This window comes from Betta splendens, chromosome 17, assembly GCF_900634795.4.
Source record: "Betta splendens chromosome 17, fBetSpl5.4, whole genome shotgun sequence".
In the NCBI taxonomy this organism is placed as follows: domain Eukaryota; kingdom Metazoa; phylum Chordata; class Actinopteri; order Anabantiformes; family Osphronemidae; genus Betta; species Betta splendens.
Genome location: NC_040897.2, coordinates 11,531,255 through 11,557,581, shown reverse-complemented (window position 1 = coordinate 11,557,581; position 26,327 = coordinate 11,531,255). Strand labels below are relative to the sequence as shown.

General features: G+C 44.9%; 1 protein-coding gene across 1 annotated transcript in view; it reads left to right on the top strand.

The window, feature by feature from the left end:
• Positions 1 to 7,198: 7,198 nt before the first annotated feature.
• pth1r (parathyroid hormone 1 receptor) overlaps positions 7,199 to 26,327 on the top strand; it is a 29,398-nt gene continuing 10,269 nt past the window's right edge. The window contains exons 1-2 of the mRNA XM_029130738.3: positions 7,199 to 8,684; positions 23,175 to 23,277. Coding sequence (XP_028986571.1) covers positions 8,616 to 8,684; positions 23,175 to 23,277 — 172 coding nt within the window. The 5' untranslated portion in view covers positions 7,199 to 8,615. The remainder of the gene's footprint in view (positions 8,685 to 23,174; positions 23,278 to 26,327) is intronic.

Below are 26,327 nucleotides of genomic sequence, written 5' to 3'. Positions count from 1 at the left end.
GTGCTTCTATTTAGGACAAAGGGTGTGTGTGTGTGTGTGTGTGTGTGTGTGTGTGTGTGTGTGTGTGTGTGTGTGTGTGTGTGTGTGTGTGTGTGTGTGTGTGTGTGTGTGTGTGTGTGTGTGTGTGTGTGTGTGTGTGTGTGTGTGTGTGTGTGTAAATCATCAGGATATGGATAATGGAAAACTCCATCCGCTGGAATGCCAGCAGTAACCTGCTGTTAATCAGGCTATTTCCATCAACTCAAGTGAGACCTTGCTCGACCTACCTTGTCTACGGTTCTTGACCTTGTTCAGTGGAGAGCGGTGCTTATTAGTGAGGAGGGGATGAAGAAAATGATGATTGCCGGAGAAGAGTGAAGGTGAAGTTGTTTTAAATTGCAACAATTCATTTCTCTATGGGGGAATTTTAATAGACGGCATTTATCCCTGATTATTATTCAAAACGGCAGCCAATGAAACGGCATCATTAGGAGACGCACAACATCACAGGGCGAGTCTTAACGACCACAATTTATCTGCTCTTATCGCCTGGATTTGCAGCGCATTACGCCCAAATCCCCCTCCCCAAAATGGGATTTACAGAGTGTTGTTTCTGTCTGATCCCCGACTCTGAAGCGCTGCGCTGTCTGTGAACGAGCCCGTCTTCGAAAGTCAACCCACAAGTCAGGAGCGTAACGCGGGGTGACACTGAGTGCCACTTTGTGGCGCCGTTCACAGCTGGAGCCAGGGGAGGACGCTCAGCGCGAGCATGAAATAAAGATCCAGCGTGAATAAACAAACATCCAGGTGGACCAGCAGTCATACTGGAGCCAGTACCTGCTGCTGCTGGTGGATGGTCTGTGAAATAAGCTTAACTCCCAGTGTGTAACTGGCCCAATACAAGAATCAGCTGTTTATTCCAGTCACAGATACAGATTGAGATTGTATGACGACAGCTAAGGCTCGGCCTTAAATTGAGGAGCAAGCAGGTCAGCGTGTCCACAGCCTGCAGTCGTGCTGAAAGATTACAAAGGATTTTCCACACCTCCATGTAAAGTTCAGCATTGTTTACTGCTCGCTTTCCTTTTAGTTGCTTTTAACTCAGCTCAGTGGGAGGTGGGGTTTGATTCACGCTTCTGTCTTGATTTTGTATCTGTTGACATACAGTATTGTAAATGAAAAATGACCTCTTCTTGGGGGGGGGCTTCAAAGGATCAGGCTTAAGACTGAACTACTCATTAACGGCGTAGTGGTATGAATTCAAGGCAGTACTTTTGTTTTTAGCTGCGTTTCCCCGTCTTTCATCAGCGCGTCCTGATGCTTCTGTTCTCTCTAATCACGCAGACGTTGTTACGTCCCCTTGTATCTTTGCACTGAAAGATGCTCCTCGACAGCTGCTCCCTGCTCATATTTGAAGCGCAGGCTCATCCGATGAATGCGGTGCCCAGTCACGGTAATGGTGAGCTGTAGGAAGTACCAGCACAAAAGCTTTGGTGAGAATATGTAGTAAATGTTCATAATAAAAAAAAGAGAAACCTGTGGGAGCCTATCTGTGACCCTTTACTTGGATTTAATATGTAAAGTCCAATAAACCCAACTACAAGATAAAATTGATATTCTTGATGTCGGTAGCTTTATTAATTGTGGAACGTGATACTGTAGCTGACCGTTATGTGACCTCTTAGTAACTTATTAAGTACATTAGCATATTACTTTTGGTGAATGCTGCAGGTTGATGCTGCTTCTTGATGCATGTGAGTGCTTCAGGATCTAGGATCCGTGTGCACAAACGGAAATTCGGGTTTGCTTGCTGCTTCCCGTGCTTTTGCTCGATGGGTCATCGAAGCATTAAAGGGGGGAAAAAAAAATACATGTACCCAATTAGTGCACGGTGGAGGCACGATTGGCGGCGGCTGCGGTCACCGTCTCGGTGGTTTCAGCACAGCGCCTCCTCCGTCAGTCGTGGAGCCAGCTCACGCAGAGGTGCAGCGGGGTCAGGGCTCGTTGTGGGAGTATAAATGGCCCCGGCACGGCCCTGCGTCACATCGCATCAGGTGATGGCCATTGGCATCCTTCAGCAACAATCCAGCACATGACCAAGCGCACACACTCAAGCTTTTAAAACATCCAAGACCAGTGCACTTTGCTATTTTGGAGTTACTCTGTTGTCTGGCTGGTATGTACCTTGGAGAGACTCCAACGTGTGACCCATGCCAATTGTTCCTAGGACCCATCGGACGACCTTCAGTGCAGCTGTAGCCTCTACTGTACATGTTTGGAGCTAAAAAAACCTGGATCAAACCAGGGCTCTTATATAATTGCGAGTAATTCAGACGTTCACCAAATGGTGCTATTTTTATCCAGAGGAGAGAAGCCGTGGCAGAAAAACAAAGAAAAGGTTGGGATCGTTAATCAAGTGTGCGGCTGGTTGCTGGAGCCAGTATATCATATGCTGTAATGGCCAAGGGTGAACTCCCAAAAGGTAGATACAGAAAACGCCATTCTGAGAAAGAGGAGGTGGATGGTGGAAGGTGAGAGGCTCTGACATCGTAAGACAATAATACTCTGGGTTTCACTTGGATTCATAAACACTTTCCTGACAATCAAAACTCATTTGCGTTCCTTAAAACCAAAGGACACAAGAACCACTGTTGCCTCTGAGGGACCACGTATTACCTGTCGTAGCTCGTGTGGTGGTCGCTGCTTCTGCTTGCGTTGCGTCAGCGTGAACCTCGTGAACCTTCCGTCATATTGTTATTCTTAGCGTGTTGTGAGTCAAATTCCTCATATGCACAAACATAATTGGCCAATAAAGCCGATCCTGATTAAAAACGCCTGTTGTGAGCTCAGCAGCTTTATCGTGTCCATTCGAATAGAGATGTTTCGTGACACTTTCTGTACACAACCCGAGCGCAGACCAGCTGCTCAGTGCATCACATTCCTGATTCAGACATGAGGATGTCACCTGTCAGTCAGCGCGGGAGTCTAGTACTGTACACTGCATCACCCAGGACTTGGAATAACCCTTTTATTTACACTTGGATTGATTTACAGTAGCTGTGTAAACACAGCGTGAACCCCTGGAGGCTCCGCGCTCCCTCTGCGTGAGGCGACACTGCTCCACTGTGATCCTCCACCAGCGCTCCGGTTTCGGCGCCGCCGAACGTGCCAACGTTAATACCAGTAAGAAGATTAATTCCAGCTGCTTTCCTGGTAGATGCGCCGCCTTCATTGGTTCATTATCGGATTCGCGAGGCGGTCGGTGAATTGAGCGGGCGTGTGATTAAAGTCCGAGCGGACGCAGCCAGTGGGCCCAGGCCTCGCTCCAGCTCCGGTCCGATGCCATGTTGTCCAGTAAAGATAATATAAACAGCCGTTCAGCTCACAGCGAGATGTCCGCTCAAATATTTATGTATCAGTGTTTCAGCCGTTTGATGCTCTTCCCGCATGTGTTGCCACGGGACTCGCACCCGCCTTCAACTATTCTTGATTGTATGGTTGAGCCTGTCTGACATTCATCTGTACAGTTGAAGCATGCATGATTACCCCTATGGAGGAGACGTGTGATTTATTCTGGAGCAGCGCGTCGGTCCGCGGGCCTCACATCTGCAGCTGGGCCACAGCGCCCCCTTTTGGTCGACCTCCCCCCCAGGTTTGTTTTCCTCAGGGGAGTCGTATGCGCACTTGAGCGTCGAGCCCTGCTGATCAGCATCACTACATCATCCCGACAGTTTCAAGATGAGCTTCTGTTAAGGTATCCTCTCATTGGGTCCATGATTCACATGTTCATTTGATTCAAATCCCATTGTCCCCTGGGCCTATCGAACCGCTTTCTGCTGTTGTGAGTCAATGACAGGAGGCAGGAGGAGCTTTGTTGGTGGACTTCATGTGCATTGATCCTCATTGGGACATTTAGCTGCTGTATTTGACTCAGCAGAGTGAGCGGCAGTCGCTCCCAGGGAGCAGGATGCCCTTGCTGCGGGTGACGGCTCAATCTGACGAGTCTCCGACGACTTCTGCGTTGGAGTTTAAAGCCGCCCTCTCGCCGCAGCTCGACCCCAGCGCTGCTGCTTGTCATCGATAGGTGGAAAAACGGCCCGTGCCCTGTCTTTGTTTACCAGGCTGATCTCTCTTCAGGGCACTGGAGCAAAGTTAATAGAATGAGCCCAGGCTTCTGACATGCTCTGCGTTTCCACGTCACAGGCTCCATTCTGCTCTGGGACTTGAGGATTTGTGTAAATTAGATGTTTTTCCTGAAGTTGTACTTTTGTCAATCGAGTTCATTATTGATGGATTTACTTTATGTCTGGCCTGCCTGAGGCAATATCTACCTATTGCTCTGCATGTACAGGACACATACATCAAACATCTCCGCGTACACTTGGTTAGAAAGATTGCAACTTCACGGACATCTCCATCACTGCCATTGAATAAAGTTTTCTCAGACGTCCGTGGACTGACTGGTGCCTGGTTCTGGACAGGAGCCTTACTTCACTCACACCAGTTGTTTTCGCCTTCGGTTGAATGTAATGTTTTTGTTTTTTTCAAGCCATTGTCCTGTTGCAAAACGCTTTGGCTTCTTAGGAATTTGCTGACACTGTAGGACATCGTCGACTGTCAAACATTACAACACACTTCGCGCCGTACATGTGGATGCATTTGCGTGTTTTTGTGTGTTTGGGTCGCATGCGTTCGCGGTGCGATTATTAGAACGTGTCGGGCTCTAAATGCGAAAAGACGCTGGCGGCGTTTCCCATGAGAACAGATCAAGTAAATGATAAATCGAGCAACATTTAAAGACTAAATGTGTGTTTTACCAGGTGGCTTTGAAGTGAAACACTCGGACGCGTCCAAGTTCAGGCACAATGTGGGAGCGATTGATGTGTTGTTTTTCCTTGTAAGGGTCAGTAGAAGTCCTTGGTTACCTCATGTTGCCTTTTCAATTACACCCATGTGTTTTATCCCAATGGCCGCAGCAGCTGCAGACATCAAGGTGTATTTAGAATTCATCCTTTGGGTGTCAGTGTTTCTGTGACCAGATTCGTGCTTTGACTCTATTTCTGCTGTGCACCTTTGGGAGACCTGAGTGGGTGAAGTGAAGATGAGCAGACCCTGGTCCAGCCCGAAATAGCTTCTCATAGTAGAAAGTATAGCAATAACAAAGTACAGCAATGAGGGCATAACGTCTCATTGTGTACAGATTTCTTACAGATTCTGTTTTTAGGTTTTGAACCTTGGCCCAACTTCCAAAGTGTCTCCCATCACTCAACTCAGACAAGCCCAAAAAACGAAACACCTATGGACTCTATTAGGATTGAATGGGCTTCAGGCCACGATGGGACCTGGTCAAGGTCTTTCTAAAAAATAAATGCACAAATTTAATATACATTATTCTCACAAATGGCATTTCTATTGCTCGTGAAGATGTTTTAGATTTTTCTAATATTAATGCGCATAGATGACATTTGCCAAGCACTTGGGATGGATGTGATGATGGAGATGGCAGAACAATGTCCACAGCCAGCGATAAGCACCACATCCGACGATGGTGGCACGAAGATACATCAGCTGGCTTCAAGGCATATGCAACCTTTCAGGGAGGAAGAAACGCTTGCTCTGCTTTTAGGAAGACGGACAGAGAGAGAGAGAGAGAATCCCTGACAGATTGGAAACAGAGTGGAGATTATGCATATGTCATGAACACGCTCCCCCATGTTAATCTGCAGCTTACACTATTTTGATTTTCCCATGGAAACGCAGTGGGATGAGCAATGGGCTGGACACACACACACACACACACACACACACATACACACATACACACACACACACACACACACACACACACACACACACACACACACACACACACACACACACACCAGCGTGGACTGTCTATTGTCTAACTCCCCAGGAATAACCTGTTCAGGAGGGGAATGATGTCTGGTCCGATTAAGTTTGGGAATATTACTACAGTAATACCCGGACCGCGGAAAGACGGATGCAGATTCTAAAAAGGACAGAAAAAAGGGGGAAGTGGAAAAAGACAAATATATTAATATTCTGAGTGCGTTTCATAACATGTTTATGCACCAGTTTCATGAGGCAGGTGCTGCTCCCTTTGGCACTGAGGGTCCTCGCGTGGTGAGGTGGGCAAGTGCTGCAAGTCTGCGTTGGATTTGCTGAGCGAAGCCACAGACTCAAAGTACACACTCGAAAAAAGAGCTTACGTCACTCGGTTAAAGCTTCCAGTGACAGAACTCATTATACACTGGGCCCTGACAGCTTCGTCCTTGTTGTCATTCATTTCCTTGAAAACACAAACTTCATTTTTTTTGGCGTTGAAAAAATTCCAGTGACTTTTACTGCCATAAAGTAAAATAGATGAGTCATCACAAAAGAACATCCTTTATTGTTACATCGGTGGTCTTATCATATTATTATAGCTGTTTCCAAAGGTTTCATCAAGTATAATAATATTCAAAATAATAAACATCACACATATTTCCAGCATCCTGTCTGCAGCTAAGCCGTTTCCAGAGGATCCTTCATTTCAGCTCACACTTCATAACATTCAAACCTGCAATTGCTGAATTACACAATCATTCCACTATCGTAACTGTGACCACGCATCAACATTTCACTCTTATCACCACAGTCAAGTGCACATTCACTATTGACCACACGTGCAGAAATTGCAGTGTGTTGTTGGGGTATAATAGCCTCCATAATGAGCCGCCCGATAGCACTGCTTTGTCGATACTTCCAGCGAACGGACGGTCTCGGCCTGCAGGATTCCATTAAGAGGACAAATCTGCCTTCTCTTCTGAGGGAAGACAGCGTTATTATTCAAACAGTGGGCCGTGTTTACGCTCGACTTGGTCCGGAGAGGACATCAGACTGACCGCTGGCCTCCGAGCAGCGGGGAGTGAAAGCCTCGGGGGACAAAAAGGGCACCTTACAAATCAGAACTCCACGTTTCAGCCGCGTCGACCGATGGAGCTCAGTAGGAAGATGGACGCTGATCACTAACGACAGCAACTCACTTTCAGTCCCACCTCGCATTTCCTTCCCCTGCGTTATCATCTAGTTAACCATTTCAGGAAGCCTGTGTGTGTGTGTGTGTGTGTGTGTGTGTGTGTGTGTGTGTGTGTGTGTGTGTGTGTGTGTGTGTGTGTGTGTGTGTGTGTGTGTGTGGTGTAACATTACTTCCAGCGCAGCAAACTTCGTGTATATTTGAACACAAGGCAGATCTGTAACAGATAAGTGTTTGAACAAATGCACAAATTTGTCGACGCTCCCGAAGCTTTAAAAGTCAATTAGAGTAAAGCAGCAGATGGTGCCTGAGATGAAAACGTTCATCTTTCTGCATTATGTCCCAGTAATCCAATCCTACTAGATGCAACTTTTGAGAGACTGCAGGGGGAAAAAGCGGTTTGGCGAAGGCCCCGCGATCTGTTGAATGTAGAGTTTGTTTGAGGGGTGAGAAAATATGTCATTTCGGAGTCGTGGTTTATTCCAACGTAAGAGCGCGCGCACCAATGAGCGGCTTGGACGCTCCACCCTACCTGCCTCCTCTCCGCCCCCCCTTTTCCATCCACATACTCACTGCCGAACGCGACCTGCCGCCTGCCACATCTGGAGCCGCTGCCCCGCGCTGTAAACTCCAACTTTTCGCATTGAATCCGCGCAAAAACACTCAGGCGTCGGTCCGCGTGAGCGGTGCCGCGCTCCCGCTAGTAAGTAGAGATTCTTGAAGCCAACTTGGCGTTTGTCGCCGTCTCTGCGCTTTTTTTTTTTTTCGTTTAACATCACCGTTGGTAAACAGAGTGTGTATGAGACTTTCATACATTCGCGTTGTATCGCGTTGCGGGCGGCACAAATGACACGTTTCCACGCCGCGTCTCCGCGAGCGCGTAAAGGAGACGCGTGACCGGCACCGCTCCGACTCCGTTAATCCGCGTAAATTATGGGAAGGGATCTGTAGAAAAGTTTGCAGCTCTGCGCGCTCTGCTCTGTCAGAGGACCGCTATTTACTGCGAAGCGTTAACAGTGACGCGGTCTTCGGCTCTGACGAACTGCCGTGCGGCGGTGGCGACATGAGTCAGACGGAATCAAATAGTGAAATTCAACAGCGGCTGGTGATGGAGTGATGCGTTTTGGCAGCGACCTAAGATTTGGAGCCGGGGACTGGAATAAGCTTTAAGGCGCACGGCTCCATACTGAAGTGTTTAAGTTAGTCTGAGGGGAAATTTAAAAGACCTAAAAATACAGCGTTGGTTTCTTCCCTACAAAGAATCATTTGAACTTCCCACCGCAGAGCCAGAGCGACATAAATAGTTCTGACATGTGGATGTAATTTCAGAAGGGGGAAAAAAGGCAGATGCGGGGAAATAAAGCGAGTGGGCTGAGCCTCCGTGTGTAGTAGATTAGAGGAAATTAAATCGAGGGCAGAGCGGGACGATTACAGAGTTATGATTTCACGAGCCACCGTGAGCAGCCGCGGGTCAGACGGAGAGAACGGGCGTCGCTCCGACGAGAGTTACGTCCGTTGAGTCGTTTTCTGCCCGAGCGTCACCTGCGTCTGTTCGACCCCGTGCGAGGACTCCTGGAGGCGGAGTCGCCTCGGGTCGGGCATGGGATCCGCTCACCTGCTCCGCCACCTGGACTTGCTTCTCGTCCCTCTGCTCGGCTGCGTCTGCCTGGTAAGTCGCGCGTGTCCGGACGCACGTGCACCCGTGCACGTTGGGCTTTGACTAAACATTGACGATTTTGCAAAGTTTTCAAGCGCCCTCGTGGCAGCTGAGGAGCAGCTTTCCCCCCAAGCCTTGGTGTTCGTCCAGTTCGTCCTTATACCTTTACTGTGCGCTCGCATGCAATCATCCTTTGCATCTGCATCATCCTCTGCAAGGGCTCAACTCTGACAGCACAAGTACAGCAGCATGTGAGCCTGACTTGCAGGAGGCTGACGGCAAAAATGAGCTGCTGCAGTTGGTGATTAAGGCCATGCTTGTGCAAAGCAGCGCCTTAATGCAGAATGAACAGCACCTGCAAAGTCTCACCTGTGGGTCGCAGCCCAACAATGTGATTTCTAATTGTGCTTTCAATTACACACACACACACACACACACACACACACACACACACACACACACACACACACACACACACACAGAGAGGCTGGTTGTGTGTGTGTGTTTTGGCTCAGGCTGTAGTGCATGCAACAGGCAGTTCGCCCAGGCTCTGAGGTACAGTGCATTTTCCCAGTGATGTGGTCCGTCACTGTACCGCAGTGGCCCTCTAGGCTCATTGATTTAGATGGCAGAGGAAAACAATTATACCATAGCCGTGTATTTATAGCTGATTCAGCATTGAGCCGTCATCCTGCAGGACTGTGTCTGTCTGCGGATGATGTTTACCCGTTTTTAAGTTTAAGTCGTCCCCGCCACAAAAAAGCCGTTTTTTGTTGTTTTTTTTTTCCTCTGAGCTTTGACCGAACAGGACGTTGATTTCACTGACGCTAAGTGTGGAAAGTGTGTGTTTCTGGATGGAGAAAAGAAAAACAGCGTCTGTCAAACGCCAGGACTGCGTCTCTTTCCACCGACTCCGCTCGGAGGTGATGCCTTTATATCACGGTTGCAGCAGAAATCAAATGGAGCCCGTGTGTGCGTGGAGGTGTGAGTCGCTTCGTCGCTCGCTCACTCACTCACGCGTTTATGACATGGAAGCCGGCGTTCAGGAACCTCAGCGAGCCTTTAATTTCTGCCCCATGACTGTGTTTTTCACCGTGATGACTTGCATGTGTCCGGATCCTCAGCTGCAGCTGTATCTGCCCGCCACAGCCCAGCACTATGTCAGCCCTGGACAAAATGACTGCGGGGATTGTCGTGTTCTGTCGCACACAGGGCAGGTTTGACGGGTTTGACGGGATGCGGAAAATAACAACTTTAGCCAAGAACCTTTTTTTTTTTCAGCAGCTCAGTTGCTCAGCGTGGCAGATTTTAAGTAACGTTGGACCTGAACGCTCATAAACCATCAATGTCCCACATCATATTTGTTAGAGTTAAGCTGAACTAAAGAGTAGTTCATTTGTTAAACTAGCTCAGAACCACAGGGACGTGATTACAGTCTACAGTCGTATCAAAATTAATGGAAGAGCAGAGACGAGTGCAAACAAAAAAAGTGTGGCCTTTTACATTAAATCACTGCTCCACATTCAGTCTGTGTTTGTCATTCGAAGCCTTTGCGTTTCATCCTCCGAGTGCAGCTTCATCCATCGCTGCCAAATTATCCTCAGTGGGAATTCATAACTCAGATTAGAGTGTGGGATAATCTCATTGCAATCTGCCTCTGGTAATTAGGGGCAGCCGAGAACGTCGCGCTAATTCACATGAGCCGTGGGTGCGTTGGAGAATTAAGCTTTGCTCCTGAAATTCATTTTTTGCTTGTCTGTTCGACTGATCTTCAACATAGATTATGATAATTTCTTTACACTTTTGTCTGAGTGTGTGTGAGGATTGTATGTATATGCATCTGAGGGAGCGTGGAATGAATTTTAATGAATGAATTTTACAATTACTGCCGACCTGTAACTGTAGCATCTCATTAGTTTTCAAGATTGTGAACGAAGGGGAAGTGGGTTGAAGAGGTTTTTTTCTTATATGTTCATATAATATGCTGTATGTAATAAGTTCATTTATTTCCATTTGAAAAACGTATCTTGAGAAAATGACAGCCTAAGCCAGGCCTTGCTCCGCTGCCCTCGTCTGATGAAAGATATGTCACCTTGGATCAGTGGTGAAGACGATGACAAACACAAATCCATCCATCCATTCTCAGCTCTTATCCAGACTCAAGTCATAGAAGTCATAAGCAGGTATTTATCTCATATAGTATCGCATTCAGTGCGTTGCTGCGACAAACTGTGCTAATCTGTGTAATTGAAAAAAAAAGATATCTTCCTGATCCTCCTTTAATATTTTGACCCAAAATTATTATTATTATTATTATTATTATAGGCTTTATTGTGGTCTGTATGTCCTCACCCAGGCAGTTCAGACAGACTCTAGCCCCGACCTTATTCACACACTGAGGACCAAATGTGGTCCTACCTGGGCCTAAATTATCATCTAGTTAACCATTTCAGGAAGCCTGTGTGTGTGTGTGTGTGTGTGTGTGTGTGTGTGTGTGTGTGTGTGTGTGTGAGATACAGCTCTTTGTTTTCTGACCTTTACTGCTCCCATTGGGACCAAAGAAGCAGCGGGAAGCGTGTCAGCCAGGATTAAGGAAGAAAAGTGCAACGTTGGCATCAAGTGTTATCATTCGTGTCCCACAACAAGGAGCTGATGCGCATTCCGTTGCTCTTGTTATGTGCAGCTCATTAGCGTGTTCTTAAGGCTCGTCCAACGTGTCTCCACTGGGATTCGTGAGCGCTGCGGCTTCTGGTATTGACACTCCTCAGTTTTCCCTGTACGGAATCCCCCGCTCAGCCGCCACGTTTCTTTAAGCTATCGCTAATTGTCACTTGGTTTGGGATAATGTGAGCTCTCACATGTGAGGCCAGACAGTTAATGAATCGCCACTGGGCCATGGGAGTCTAGCGAAATCCACTTTAATCTAATTAAAGTACTCATGTCGTGTAGGATTTCAAACCTTTAGGGGCTTCTGGGGAAAGTTGTAGTGACTGGACCAAACCCTGGTGTGTGTTTGACACTGGCGGAGTTAACAAACCCTAAGGTAGTTGTGACACATTTAGTCCTTAGGCAGGAAGAGGATGACTTGTCATTGTTGCTCACGCTTTCTATCTAAGCGAGAACCACTGTAATAACTAGAAAAAGTAATTTCTCGAGAAATTACGTGGGAGAGTTGATATGGTGCCGCAACGATGACAAACGCTGATTAAGCTGCTGACGTCAAAAAGTTGACTACGGCAAAACGATGAAAACGAGAAAACGTTGACAAAGATTAAAACGATGAGAAAATATGGCGATTAAAAAGATGATGATAAAAAGTTGACCAAGGTCATAGTATGACAAGATTAAAAATATGACAATGACTGAAAAGTTGACCTAGGTAAAAAGATGTTAAAGATTAAAAAGTTGACCAAGGTGCATCGTTGACAATCATAAATAAGCTGACTAGCTTTTTGATTTGAAGAAAGTATTTGTAAGTAAATACCTAACTGTGTAATAGTTTAATAACTAGTAAAACCTTACCAGTCAGAAACAAAAATCTTGCAATTTAAAGTAATAAATTACATTGGTGCTTTTATTTTGAAAGGATTTAGATGTTGTGTGTGAGTGATTACTAAACTATAAAATAGTCATTAGATAGTCATTTATCATTCAATAGCAAGAATAGCCATATCAAAGCAAAATATTTAGATTAAGCCCTTTCAGAATAAAAGCACCCTAATAAGTGTGAGTGGTTAATTACTGAACTCTAAAACAGTCTCATTAACGATTGGTAAGTATTCAGAACCAGAAATTTTCTAATCAATCTTGCCATTAAAGGTAATAAATTGTAATTGGTGCTTTTATTTTGAAAGGATTTAGAGGAAATGTGTGGGGGCAATAGCGTAACTGTCATTTAGTCTTTAAATAATCATAATTACCCATTCAATGGCAAAAACAGTGCAGTTAAAGCTAATAAATTGCATTGGTGCTTTTATTTTGAAAGGGCGTAAAGGAAGCATGTGTGGGTAATTACTACACTGTTAATCTATCTTTAAATAATCATAATTACCCATCTAAAAGCAGAAATATTGCTATTAAAACTAATTATTTGGCTTGGTGCTTTTACTTTGAAAGGATTTAGAGGAAGTGTGTGCTTAATTACTACACAATCCAATAGTGTAGTTGACTAATCAGTAATAAGCATGGAACTGCTGTGTACACTGAGCATCAGCAGTTTGACCTGTCAGTCAAATCTGCAGCTGCGCCATCGCCATGGAGACGAAAGGCGGGAAACTCAGGCTCACTCTGCGCTGTGAAAGCAGACTTTCACCCTTGATAAATAGGCTTATTCCAGCAAAACCATAATAGTTATTACAAAAATATTTTCATTTTATGAATCCCAAGGCTTCCCTGAACAAGTGAAGTTAATTTTATGTTTGAGGACGAAAGCTTGTAGCCACAGTCGCATTTTCAAAATATGTCTCCTCCTGTTTTTTTCTCCAGACGTCTGCCATAAATTATCATTAGAGTCTATGGGAGATTTTCAGGATCTCTCTGCGCTTTGAGGTCGATAGCGACTAAAGTATAGGTCTGCGGATAAAGCCAGACACATCATTAGAAAGAAGACAATTATGACTACGATTTAGTGAAGTAATTACGTTGATAGAGTAAAAATTGTGACTGTAGTGACGAGTTAAAGACAGAAGTTCTGTCTTTAAAAAGCGCACCTTCTCACTGTAGCTGTGACATCACGCACTCTAGCTGACGCAATACACACTAATGGAAAAGCTGAAAATTTAACAAAAACCACACCATATTTAAACGCTCACAAGTTGAAAAGTATAAAAGATACGAGGACGCTGCTTTACACAGATAAAGTTGAAAGATGATAGACACTTTTGACGTTGAAATGGAGTTTCTACGTCAAAGTATGACGATGACAGAAGCTGACGAAAAGAGGCAAGTTGACAAAAAGTTGAACAATAATTCCCATAGACGACCATTAAAAAATCATGATGAAAAACGTTGAATAACGTTAAAAGTTGAGAAGCTAAAAACGTGAAAATTAAGAGCATTGATCGTCTGACGATGACGTACGTTGAGAACGTTGATCGAAGTTGACGATGATTCCAATAGACGACTATTATAAAAAATGACATAAAACGATGAATAACGTTAAAAGTTGAAAAGCTGAAAACGTGAAAAGTAATAGTCTGCATCGTCTGACATTTAGAACGTTGAACCATGGTTCTACGACGAAGCGTTGAGACGATGAAAGCGACCGGAAAACGGGGCGAAATAATAAGAAGAAAAAGAAAAAGAAAGAGCGAAGATATCAATAGTGTGAGAGCTGTTCAGCTCTCCCACTAATTAGACCTGAAAGTGAGCCGGAAAATATATGAGGCTGCTTGGAGAGTTTTAATTAGAATAAATGTGCACGCTTCAACTCCAGAGTGCTCTTTATACCACCACTGACCCAACAGAGGCCAGTCAACTATGTTGAATCAATGTGAAGCTGGTAGAGGGAGCTAGATATCTGAAAAAGCCTCGTTATCTGAAGATAGATATCTGAAGTCTCGTTTCCTGTGTTGTACAGTAAATAAGCCCTGCATCACCAGGAGCCTAGATGTAAAGCCAACACACAGGTAAAAGAGGTGAGTAGAGGTCAGCGAAGCATTCAGAGTGGACTCTGAGGAGCAGGAAGTGAACGTCCCTTGTCCACAGGAAGCGCAGAGAAAACAGCCTGCACGCACACGTCACATCATCACCGCAGAAGCACATCGACAGCTGACGCGTCTACTCTCACGTAACTGCTTGACGCTGCAGGTTCCAGCGCACGCGCGCCACCGGCGGGTCCTCGACCTCCTGCTGCTTCGTCGGTTTTACCGCGTCTCCTGATGTTTCCAGCCGTGCGCGGCCTCCGCTCCGGTCGCTCGCGGTGGGATGAAAGGCTTCACGCGTCCAGTCTGCTAACGCTCCTGAGCCGGAGAGGATTCCTGGGCTAATCTGATTTCTGTGGCTGACTTTCTCCCTGTCTTGACGGACACGTTGCTCAGCTCCTCCAGACTCCTAACGCGCGGGTCTTCCGTTTCAGCAGCGCGGTAAGCTTATACCATGGCTGTGTTTGGCACAGGAAGGACCTTGTTTTCATGACTTTGCCTGACCCCGGCCTTTTTCCTTCACTTTCCTACTTAAAGAATGTCAGAGTGTGTGTAACTCAACACCACTTTTACACCTCGCCGAAAAAGTTACACTTCCACCGAATATTTCTCATAACGTTCCTCCGCCCTGGGAACCCCAGCGCTCCTGAAGAGCTTCCGCTTGTCCTTGTAGCGAATGAGTGAATCTCTGTTAGCTTTTATTAAGTTGATTCTTCTTTTGAATGACGTGAATGATGCATCTTCAAAAGCTAACGAGTAGCAATTTGACACCAGAGGCTACAAACTGCCTCTGACGCTTTGACTCTAAAATCTTGCCTCAAGCTGTTTACATTCTATACTGAATAGGCTATAAATTAAAGTTTAATGGGGGCGTTTTGCACGCGGTGAAGGTCCTGTTGGGCTCAGCTGAAGCTGTGACCATGTGCCAGATTTGACAGAGCGCAGAGTGATGTGCTTCCTCCCCCTGTCAGCCCGTGATAAGGCTGTCTGTCTGCTGGGCCTGAAGAGAAAAGTCCTGTATTCAACATTGTTTTCATTCAAGCGTGACACGAAGAAATGAATAAAAGGCCGATTATAATTAAAGCGCTCAGAAAGTCGGGATACGCTGATTAATTGCTGCTGCTGTGATGAGACCCGTGTTGTTCTTTTCCGTCCGGTACCTGCTGTATCAATATTGTGCTTCGGACTTCCTCACAGAGAATATGCCTGGAATCCTGGGGCGCCTTGATGGGAATTGGCACGTGAGAAATTCCCGGCTATGCCGAGGCCTTTGCCACTGACTGATGTGAGGGGAACGAAGCTCGCAGGAGAACCTGGCGCCCCCTGAATGCAGCAGCAGTGACGTTTGTAACTGTTAGGAATATAATAACAGCACGTGGATTGAATGTATTCGTCAACAGCTGTTTTCCCGTCACCAGCCTGAAGCTACAACATAACTAGCTGGTCAGCGCAGAGCAATGACAGCTCGTCAAAAAAAATGTCCGAATAAATGCAAATATTGAATCTGAGGAGACATATGTTTATTCAGATGTGCATATAACCTAGAAAACTGATATTGGACTTGATTAATATCTGTCTAGTACTTCAGCTGCATGTGTAGAAAGTGCAAGTATTTTCTTAACAAATTCATTTAAATGCTGGTGTGCAAGTACAAAATAACATCAACACCTTCTTGGCTTCCTTCTCGTCCAGAGGCTGGTGGGAGTCCAGCTACCGCTCGTGGTGCAGTGCTGGGAGTATTTAGCCTTATTAAGCTGCGGGTTTATCGTAGGTCGTGGTGCTAAATGAACCTCATGACTTTCATCATCTTTTTCCAGTGTATGTTTTAAATTAAACTTAACTCATTGTTGTTGCATTTCCTTGAATGTTTTCATTTTTTTATTGCATGTGTATTTTTTCATTTCAGACCTTCTCTACAAAACAATCAAGATATTATTATGTGGCTTATTTTCATTCAATTATGCTCTAAACTCAAAACGTTTCATTCACATGACGCGTTTATTCGCTTTGTTTTGACTAAAACCAAAATGTTCAAAAACCTTTTCTTGCCAGATAACTTAATGAGAACATTCAGTTCTCATTCACTAAGTCCTGACGAATGAGTTTAGATAAATATGGCTAAAACTAACATGGGCACTGTTTCATTTGTAAACTGTGTAGAGTAGGATTTCACACATCTGAACCAGTTGTTTTACATGATTTGGAAGCAGCTCAAATTATGTGCAGGAATACACCCCTGGCACATGGCTTATGGCCGAGAGGAGGCCAGATTTCTTAAAAGGACCTTTATTAGTTTCATTGCAAAACTCAGGGGCTTATGGGTTTGGAAAGGTGCAGTTCACAGCTCCACATTTTCCAGTACAGTAAGAAATCCTCTCGCTGCAGGACAGAGATCTCAGTTCAGACACGGGTGCAGAGCTGAAGTTCACAAATGTAATCCTGGATCGTCTTGTTGTGAAGCTCATTTTAATCTGCCAGTGACGTGGCAGATGTTGTAGGTTCACGCCTTAAACATCTGGACCGTCCTTCATATCATTCCGTTCATGCAGTCTTCCGACGATCCTTACGTCGTGTTTACAGTAGTCTGTGTGATATTGACTTGTATAGTCCATGTGCACTTTGCCCGTTCCTGTAGGCTGTGCTTTTTACCCATGAGTCATTTCCAGTCAAATGAAAACACGGTTCAAAGACCTCAGCACCAGTGACTGAACCTCGCTGCCAGTCGAAGGTGACAGACCGACTGTTTTAGCCTGTGTGCTGCTTTTCTCTGCACATACTGGAGCGTTTACCGCATCTAAATGCTCCGATTGGCATTAAATGATTTAAATGTTGTTTTGATGCAACCAGAAACTCACTCTGTGGAGCAATAGAATCGGGCAGAAACGTTTTTTTTTTTTATATGCACAGCAGGAATCAGTACAAAGAAATAAGAGCAGGAAACATAAAATACTGTAACAGCTCCATTTATACTGTAGAAACGCAGTGAATATAAATATTGCTCCAGAAAATGTGTGAACTGTGTGATGCTGAATTGAGAAGTTTGATTTATAATTTTTCATGGTCCAGAGGTTTCTGGCAATGTGCCACTTAATTAATTAAGATATATTCTAAACTGCTAATAAGTAATTCAGCTTTGAATCACAGTCTTTCTACAAAGTGTAGGATGTAGGATGCGTTGCAGTTGAAGTTTTAATTTTAATTTTACATTCTTTGCGTGTTTGTCCTTCAACAAATGTGTTGTGCGAATGATCCAGATGTTTAATTTAAACTCCAACACGACATTTTTAAATAAAACCTAAATAAAACCCAAGTTTAAAAATCAAGTCTGTGAAACTGTTTCATGTCCACGTCCCGAGGCTTCACATCTCGCTTGATTAAGCTGTGCCTCATTAGTCCTCAATTTAAAAGGCTTCATTGCCAAAGCAGTTAAATTATGGGTCTTCTGTACGAGCAGTGTCCTTGTCCAAACACCAGGCTGCTGCTGAAGCTGTGGACAGGGCTGATTGCTGCGCGTGCTTCCCTCTGTGTCTTCTTTTTTCTGATCTTCCGTCACTGATTGCAGTGTCTGCTTGTCTCTGGTGATGGCGAACGGTGTAGTCTGCATCGCTTTGTTAAAGCATCTCACAGGCGTTTGGTACCTGAAGGCAGCACCAGGTTCTGCTCTTGTTGTCTATGGGCTCAGCTGCTACAGCTGAAGGAAATAACACTAATGATGATGATGATTCTGACGTCAAAGGCGACGACTGTTTGTACAGAGGGAAATATGAATTTACAAACAACCTGTAACCAATTATGAAGTCGACGATGAGATTGAGTGCTTCCAACGCAAGGACGTGGTTCTTCAGAGGCTTTAGATTTGCTGTTAACGGACAGAGTAGGCCGAAACGTTTGTGGCAGCTGTGAACTGAATCGTAACAAAATGACCTTTAAAGGCTTTTAGACGCTTCAAGGTTGACCTCGTCTTTGTCGTGAAGCAGTGGGAGTCCATTAGTCCGAAGCCGCTGTCCATCCCAGTACATTCTGCAGCCTTAACCATTATTTTTATGATTGAGAAGCAGTTTCCATCTGTAGCCTGACGTGGTACAGTATAACCCCCCCTTTATGGGTTAATGGCTGTTTTGTAGCGGCCATTAATACGTAGGTGTGAATGTTTTTGTGAAGGTTTCTGACAAATACTGTACGCAGTAATCAAAGTCCTATCATACTGTTACTGTTACAGTCTGTGCAGTAAAACTAGTAAAGCAGAAGTTTGAATGGAAGCTCCTATAGATTATAAAACTATTGATCATGCTAGCAGTGTGTGAGTGTTCGAGTGTCCTTTAAATGCAGTGTTTTATTGGCCGTCCTCGGTGTATTAAATCCCGTCTCACAAACACGGTCCCTTTTAATTTAGAGAATAACACAATCACTTTCTGGGCTTCATGAGATCCATGCTGCTTCCCAGGGCTCACACAATGTTTCCATCAAGGACAAAAGTGCTGTTCTTCCAGCTTACGGCCAGAGTAGGGTATAATTAGGAACTAAATGCTGCTTTAAGTCAGAATGTGGTCGGCAAGCGTTTCCAAAGGACAGCCAGTCTTGTGGTTTGTGGTTTTTATCATCAAATGCAAATTGCACAGTTGAAAAGGAGTGGCACTGACTCATAGAGTTTATAATATCCAGGAACCTCATCCGCTAGAACATTCATGCGGTGCAATATGTCAAAAGTAACATATTCATGTTTTTTCCAGATAGAAGACAGGCCATTAAAAACAAGATTCAGCGGAGTTATAATTTTCTAAACCCCTCTATTTTGCAGGGAGAAAAAGAAATGTACAGGAAAGTTGAAAAGCCCTCGGGATCAAACTTTGAATATGTGCCAGCAGCAAGGAAGTGAAGGTTAGCCCTTGGTGTAAAGAATGGCAAATGACCAAAACAAGTACATAAGGCAAACATTCCACTGTGTCCATAATAGAGGCGCTTTACTGGCCGCATAGTCAATATTATCTGTATATTATTCATCAGCGAAGTGTGATCCAGAAAGGAAAGTCTCACTTTATGCGACCATTTAGCCCAAAATCTCATCCTCACTGACTGATCGGCCAAAAGACATATTATCGGGTCACGCTAAGGAGAAAATAATAATATTCTGCGTTTTTGACCAAATGGCTAGTTGTCGCTATGAAAGGGTTAATGACACATTTCCCTTCAATGCATAAACAAAAACGGCAGCAAAGGAAAATATATATCGCCCAACGTGAGGAGAAGATCACTTTTTAATTACACTCTGACTGAAACAGCTGCAATCACAATGTTGTTTCCTTTTATCGTCTTATGGAAGAGTTGAAGTTAATCTCACCTGAATCTTATAGCGGAACTCATAATGAGCTTTTCCTTTTTACGTTGCTTATTCGTTTGAGCGTAATTAATATGTAATTACCTGAACCAGTTGATATAATTACTCATTTTATTGTGTTCATTGACTGAGCTCCACTCTGAGTCATTTTTAAGGAAACCGTGTCAGGATCCGTTTAGACTTTAATCATCTGCAGCTCCAGATACTTCAGTTCTGTGGTGTTTGAATCCATAGCTACTCATTATAATAGATGCACATATTTGTTTGTAGTATATGTGCGTCTACTCTAATATTATTTCTTCTGGGTTCTACTTTGTTGACATATCACTCATCAATTACACATTGAATTGAGTGGTGATTTAGTGGTTTGTTTAAACATTGGAATATGTTCTGTTTTCTTTTTTTTTGTTTGTTTTGTGCTTTAAATAAAGTCTACCTCACAAGCGCCAGCATTAGACTCCCCGATTCACTTTGGGGAATTTCAGGAAATGACTCTGGTCAACCACAGCGTTCTTGAATAAAAGGAGAACGGGCAAGGCTGTCCCACAATCAAGACTGTTGGTAATGTACCAGAAACCCAGTGTCTCCACTCAATCTATGCATGACGTAGAGTCCCATCGAAAAAAAAAAAAAAAAAAAAGCTTTGCTTTTTTGCTCTGTCTTGTTTGGTTTGGTCCATGTAGCGAAATGTCAAACACGGACAGGCGATCGTGGATGGGCTTCATCTGTAGCGCTGCACAAATCCACGTTTCATACTTAAAATAATTCAGCAAACAGACGCTAGAATAAGAAAACTAAAACTGGACTGCAAATACACCTACAGTCCCATAGTGTGTAGCGTCAGTATGTGTCCTAGCGGCTCACACTGTCTTTACACACTAAACAGCCTAAATACAGTTCTCTCAATATTGGTCTTATGTAGAGCTGCAGTTTAGCTCGTCAAGCCGCAGTTTGTGAAGACAAATAGAAACCTGTGGTTTGCTGGAGTGGAGTTTATATTCTAGCAAGCAGTGATGAAAAGGCCCATATTTACACGGTGTGTATTTTTCTAATTTTCATTTTGGCACACGGTCAAAAGGATTTAACAAACAGAATACTGTGTTTTAGGCGAAACGCAGTAAATAAGAATGTCCATGTTTCTCCCTGCAAGAGTCCTGTTTACTTTGGGGGTTTGGACTCCAGCCAGTGGAAGAGGAATAGTTTTTAGGAATAATCAGCGGGCACACTTATTACCCAGGATGCTCTTCTTAAAGTGGTAAGTGATACTCTGCTGCGACTGTGTGAGCAGGACTCTGGTTTTTCAAAAGGAAAATAAACTCCACGCCTCATTTTAGTTTAATATTTCACAAGCACTGTAAAGGTTCGGATGTTTGCTCCTAATGTGTTACAACGGCCAGTTTGTGCTGCAGAAAATAGCTGAGTGAAGCAAGTTGCGGCTGATGCGCACCCTGTGATTTCAGACTGCGGTGAACTAGTTGACACGAGGATTCATTCATTCTCGTCCACAAGATAAAGGATTCCGAAGCCGCGTCGCGTCTGTGATCGGCACCGGCCGGACTGCGACTGTCTCTGGTTACGCGTTCGCCTGTAGCGCAGCAGCACCAGTCAGGTATTCAGGTGAAAATAGAGCAAATGTCTCTAGCTGTCGGTGGAATATTCTATATTGGCACGGTTCGTACAGTAAACAGGTTGTATCTATCCCTGTTCGCCTGCGGTCCGATGTTGTTCCATCTGCGGTTGTTTACTGTGCAAAGCCATAAACGTCTTCATTCTGTGACCTTATTCATCTGCGAGACTGGACATCCTTATTTCAGGCCTGAAAGGAGAGAAAATATTGATGGGTGGCGGTGTTATGGTTTTGTGTGCAGCGACAACCGCGACTATTTACAGTTTCATTTCTGCCGCCACAGACAATGTACACACGTTTATATACGAGGCTTCGTTTAGATTAGAGCCGGGCACCGGAGACCGCTCAGAATGTCTGGAAAACATCAGGGTGGCTTCGCTGCAGTGGCTTCAGGCCACTTATAGCAGCCAACTGTAAGAATTAGTTGCTCCAGTGGCATGGATGGAACATACGCATACTACAACTAGTTTAGTCATTTGCTGCGTTTACGCACTTGAATGTTTTTCGTGGCCTTTACTGTTGCTTCACAACCTGGGGTCAATGCCAGTGATAAGCTGCACCTACTAGAATCTGATATTACTACTGTATATATGTGTGTTTATGGCATTGTCCTCACAATGAGATCAGGCTTCACAGTATTCAGCAGGGTAGCACATAAATAACCTTGAAGGGTGAAGACGCGGTGGTTGCAGGTCCCGTCTTTGCCTCTGAGTGGGTGTTTACTGATGCATCCATCCATCCATCCATTTTCTTAACCGCTTACTCCCTAGTGCGGGGTCACGGGGGTGCTGGAGCCTATCCCAGCTGGCTACGGGCGAGAGGCAGGGTACACCCTGGATGGGTCGCCAGTCCATCGCAGGTTTACTGATGCAATAAAACTGAATTACTATCTGCTTTGCGAGATGCTCAATCAATAAACCTGAAAAAAAGTAGATTGGCCTCTAGAGCTTCTATTTATAAGACCTTACAACTACTGCTACTTCTGTACTTCAGGCTCAAACACAGGCACATATCATATCTCACATTTTTAATTAAAATAATCCAACATGCCCTGAAAATAGTGGTCGTGCACATTTTATTCATTATAAACATGTGGCTGTGTTTAACCTCGTGCCTTTACTTCCCTTTTCTCTACATCTTGTTACTACACTAGTCATCGTTTCACTAATAAAACTGAGAAATGCATTTATTTATGTCTTCCAAACCTGACAAACGCTGCGGCAGCCAGAGAATCAGCTGCTCTGACTGAACGTCTGTCTTTAATTTGTTGTGTTTGCTCTGCATGAGTGAAGCAGAAAAGCAAAAGCGGGAGTTGTTGTTGTTTTGCTGTACCTCCGGGCGCTGCTTACTGCACGCGCATGCGTTGTGACTTCACATATTGCCTCTTTTTCTCCAATGAAACCCGTGTGCGACAGCGTGATCCGTGCGCCTCGGTGTGAGCTCTGGCCTCAGTTCTTTTTGTGTTTTCCTTTCCACTTTCCCTGTCATGCCGCGTTAGAAACGAACGGGGTCAATTTTAATACGGTCACATTTGCCGTTGTCCAAGAGTGACCAGCGGGCAAGCGCAAGGCAAGCCAGTCAGCTGGACCCCCGAGAATGGAAACGGTTTCCCTGACATGAAAACCACACCGGAAGCCCCTCCAACGTGCACAAGCTGAGAAAATATAAGATGCAAGGAAATAGAAAGTCATCTTGTCCTGTCATTTCCTATTAGTTACCATGTAATGAGCAAAACCACAGGAAAACAAGACAGGATTCTGAAGAACTAGTGAAAGTGAGACTTGTTTTGTTTTTACTGTGCAGATTTTAAAGCCCAATATGTCGTACTGTAAATAGATAAAGTATATTGGTAACATTTAAATATTGTCTCAACTCCCTTTATCTGTCTACCTTTGCAGGTGTTTGCAGATGATGTGCTGACAAAGGATGAGCAGATCGGCCTGCTGCTGAAAGCCAGAAGGAAGTGTGAGGGAAACATCAAGTCAGGGACCAGGATTCCTGGTGAGAAGATGTCTGGTTTTACCTTGTACTTGTAAATCAGCCCCATTTCAATAATTACAGTGTTTATATTAGCAGCACACATCACTATGTTAAATGTATGTTTCTTATGCCACTTGAACAGAATCTGCAGCAGGCTCAGGCAACGACAGCCTTGATTAGCTTAATGTGATTTTTTTTCTTTTTTCACTGTTGATCTGAAAAGATCTCTGTCAGTTGGAGACCAAACACGTCGTTTTAAAGGATACAAGTTTAGGATAGAAGCACTTTGGGAAGTCGTTTTAGCTGTTAGCAGCTGAAGGTTAAACTTACAAGTGCTGCTCTGTTTCCTTTATCCTCCCTGTGGCTTTCCAGAGGCTGGGATTGAGGGCGAAGCGAATCCCGGGGTATATTTGTGTATTTATGGGTGTCTGAAGAGCGCCGTTTTCCAGTAGACCCCAGCATCTACTGTATCTCGTTGCGGCTACCGTCATTTTCCCAGTTGATTGTTCAGAGGAGGGTTTTGAATTCCACAGCCAAACCAGTCGTATTATTTTCTCTTCAACCCCAGTGCATTGTGGTCGCATTGGATTCCTCGACCCTCCAAACGATACCCCCTTGTAAATGAAACACATAATTAAAAATGTTTACTTCCAGCCTCGGAACACGGATGCTTTTGTCGACGGGTCCCTGTACTTACCGTGCCCCGTGTTTTCATGGTTTTCATAAATGCCCGCAAATCTTAAATTGGATTTGAGAAAATATGACAGAATTGCTACTATTGAGGATCGCAGGCGCCAAACGGCAGCTCGTGTGAGGTCCCGACATGCTAATGCGGAGCAGAGCAGCCAGTCCAACGTTACGGCCTCGCTCAGACCGGGCTCCGTGTCGCTCTCCGACCACCCTTACGCCTAATCGATCATGACACGTCGTACAGTGACTGGCAGGAGCGCGCTCCGAGGGCCTCTGCCGCGTCTTTGCATTTACATAAAAGTCATAAACTAAATTTTAATGCAGTGTTGTGGCGTTAAACCTGCACGAGAGTCCATGCAATGTTTCGTATCCCTCTGCAAAAAAGCAAAAAGGAAGTGTTAATAAAACAGTAATAACACTCATCACGTCACAAACAGTTAAGATGACTTTAAACCGGCGCTCGTACCTGATGGGACTGAATGGACTAACGAGCCCGTCAGGGGCGTCGGACTGAGGCTGCGTGAAGCGCTGGAGGTGCTGTTCTGAAGGTACATCTGCACCTGAGCGATGACCTGCATGCCTGACGACGCTGCCACACAGCTGTGACTCGCCCTGTTGTTTCTGATCTCCATCGGATGGTTGCACATCGATGGCTGTAACTTCACTTAAGAGCGCATGTGTGCTCTTGTGCTTCCTGAGGACTGATCCCAGTGTTTTTATGAAGTGGGACGTCTATATTTACCGTGTTATTATTTTCTTTGAATCTGGTTTGAGGTAAACTCATTTTTGTTAAACATCTGTATTAGTCCTCCGTGTCCCGTCTCACCACCCTCTGAGATTTTTCTCCTTTCTGGCGCTGTAAACTTGGGGTTTTCTGGTCTATTATGGGAGCTGAGAAGTGGTGACTGTTTAAAAAGCAGCGTAATGAGCTGATCATGTGCTTCTGGGTTCGCGGAGACGCGATCGGGTTTCACGTGAGGCTGCCGCTCGCACATTAGCTGCGTTTCATCTGTTTGCTTTCATTTCTCAGTTGTGTTTTAAATACACAAACGGTCTCCATTACGCTGCTGAGACAAGGTTTTCCTTGAGGGAGACGGTGAGGTTTGCCTGGAGAGGACAGTGGAGGGATGTGGGTTCGATGCCCCAGGCCTTGCTGTGTGAAAATAGCTCAGCCTTCGAGCTTGCGGTCGCGGTGTAGGGTAACATCTGCAGTCATTACGAAAGGTTGCATGTATCAGGACGAAGTGCAAAACGTGTTTTGACATCTGCACGTCCCAAGCAAATCCGTTGAGTAGCAAAGAAAACCTTATTAAAACCCCCTCTTGCATCATTAATACCAAAAGTCCCCTGGTGGCCACGGTTATATTTAATCATGGTCAAGAAATCTACGGGAAATGATCTTTGTGTGTTAGTAGGTGGTCCCAGTATAGTAAAAGCTATGGCACAGTGAGCAGTTCTACGTCCGCTCCATTCACTGTGGTCAGTGCAGATCTTTTCTTTTCTCTGGCCCGGATCAGCTCCACGCAGTCTGCTCTTTAATTTAGCGCCGCGAGTGACGGGCAAATAAAAAGCATGTCGTCACCGCTTCGCATGCTTTCCTGTGCGTTTGATTAGAGGAATGAGAAAATAATGGATCCGCTGCAAAAAGAGGATGGCTTTCGTTTTATCCCTGGCTTCTTATTAGTGGTCATAGCGGGGCAGATGTTTTCGATAATGCTACACAAATGCTGAGCCATGAGCGAGAACTGTGCCAGGAATCTGCGTGGGGAACGGGCCTTCGTCTGACAGCGAGCTGTCCTGCAGCGCCTCCTCCGCAGTTAAAGCGAGATGGATGGAGATGAACAGCAAAGTCAGCACTTTGGAACAACACGGAGGACGGTTCCTCAGCTGCTTTGGATCGCTACTTTTAGAACCTGGCAACAAGAACGCTGTGAAACTTTTCAAATACTGTCAATGATTATTAGAATGATCTTGAGATTTGACCTAAAACCTTTAGATGTGAGAGTTTTGTCAGGTTGCCTTCACCCAGGCCAAACGCAGCCTCACGCCAGAGTGAGGGACTCAACAGGCTACTTAGGCTGCCACAATGTGAGCAGTGTCGCGGGGAATCTTGACAATGAGATCCATACTGAGTCCAATTCCAAACGACATAAAACAGTATGGTTGGGCCGTTATGGAAATCTGATGGAACTAACGAACTAATGAGCAAATTAAAACTCAATGGACGTGTTGTGATCAGGATTCTGGGAATTCCACGATCGCAAGTCCCGATTATGTTACAATAGACGAGGAGTGGACAAGTATGTGTGTTCCCTGCGTGACCCGTGTTTCCTCGGGAAAAAAAAAACACCAGAACAAGCAGAAAACTGTATTCTGAGATG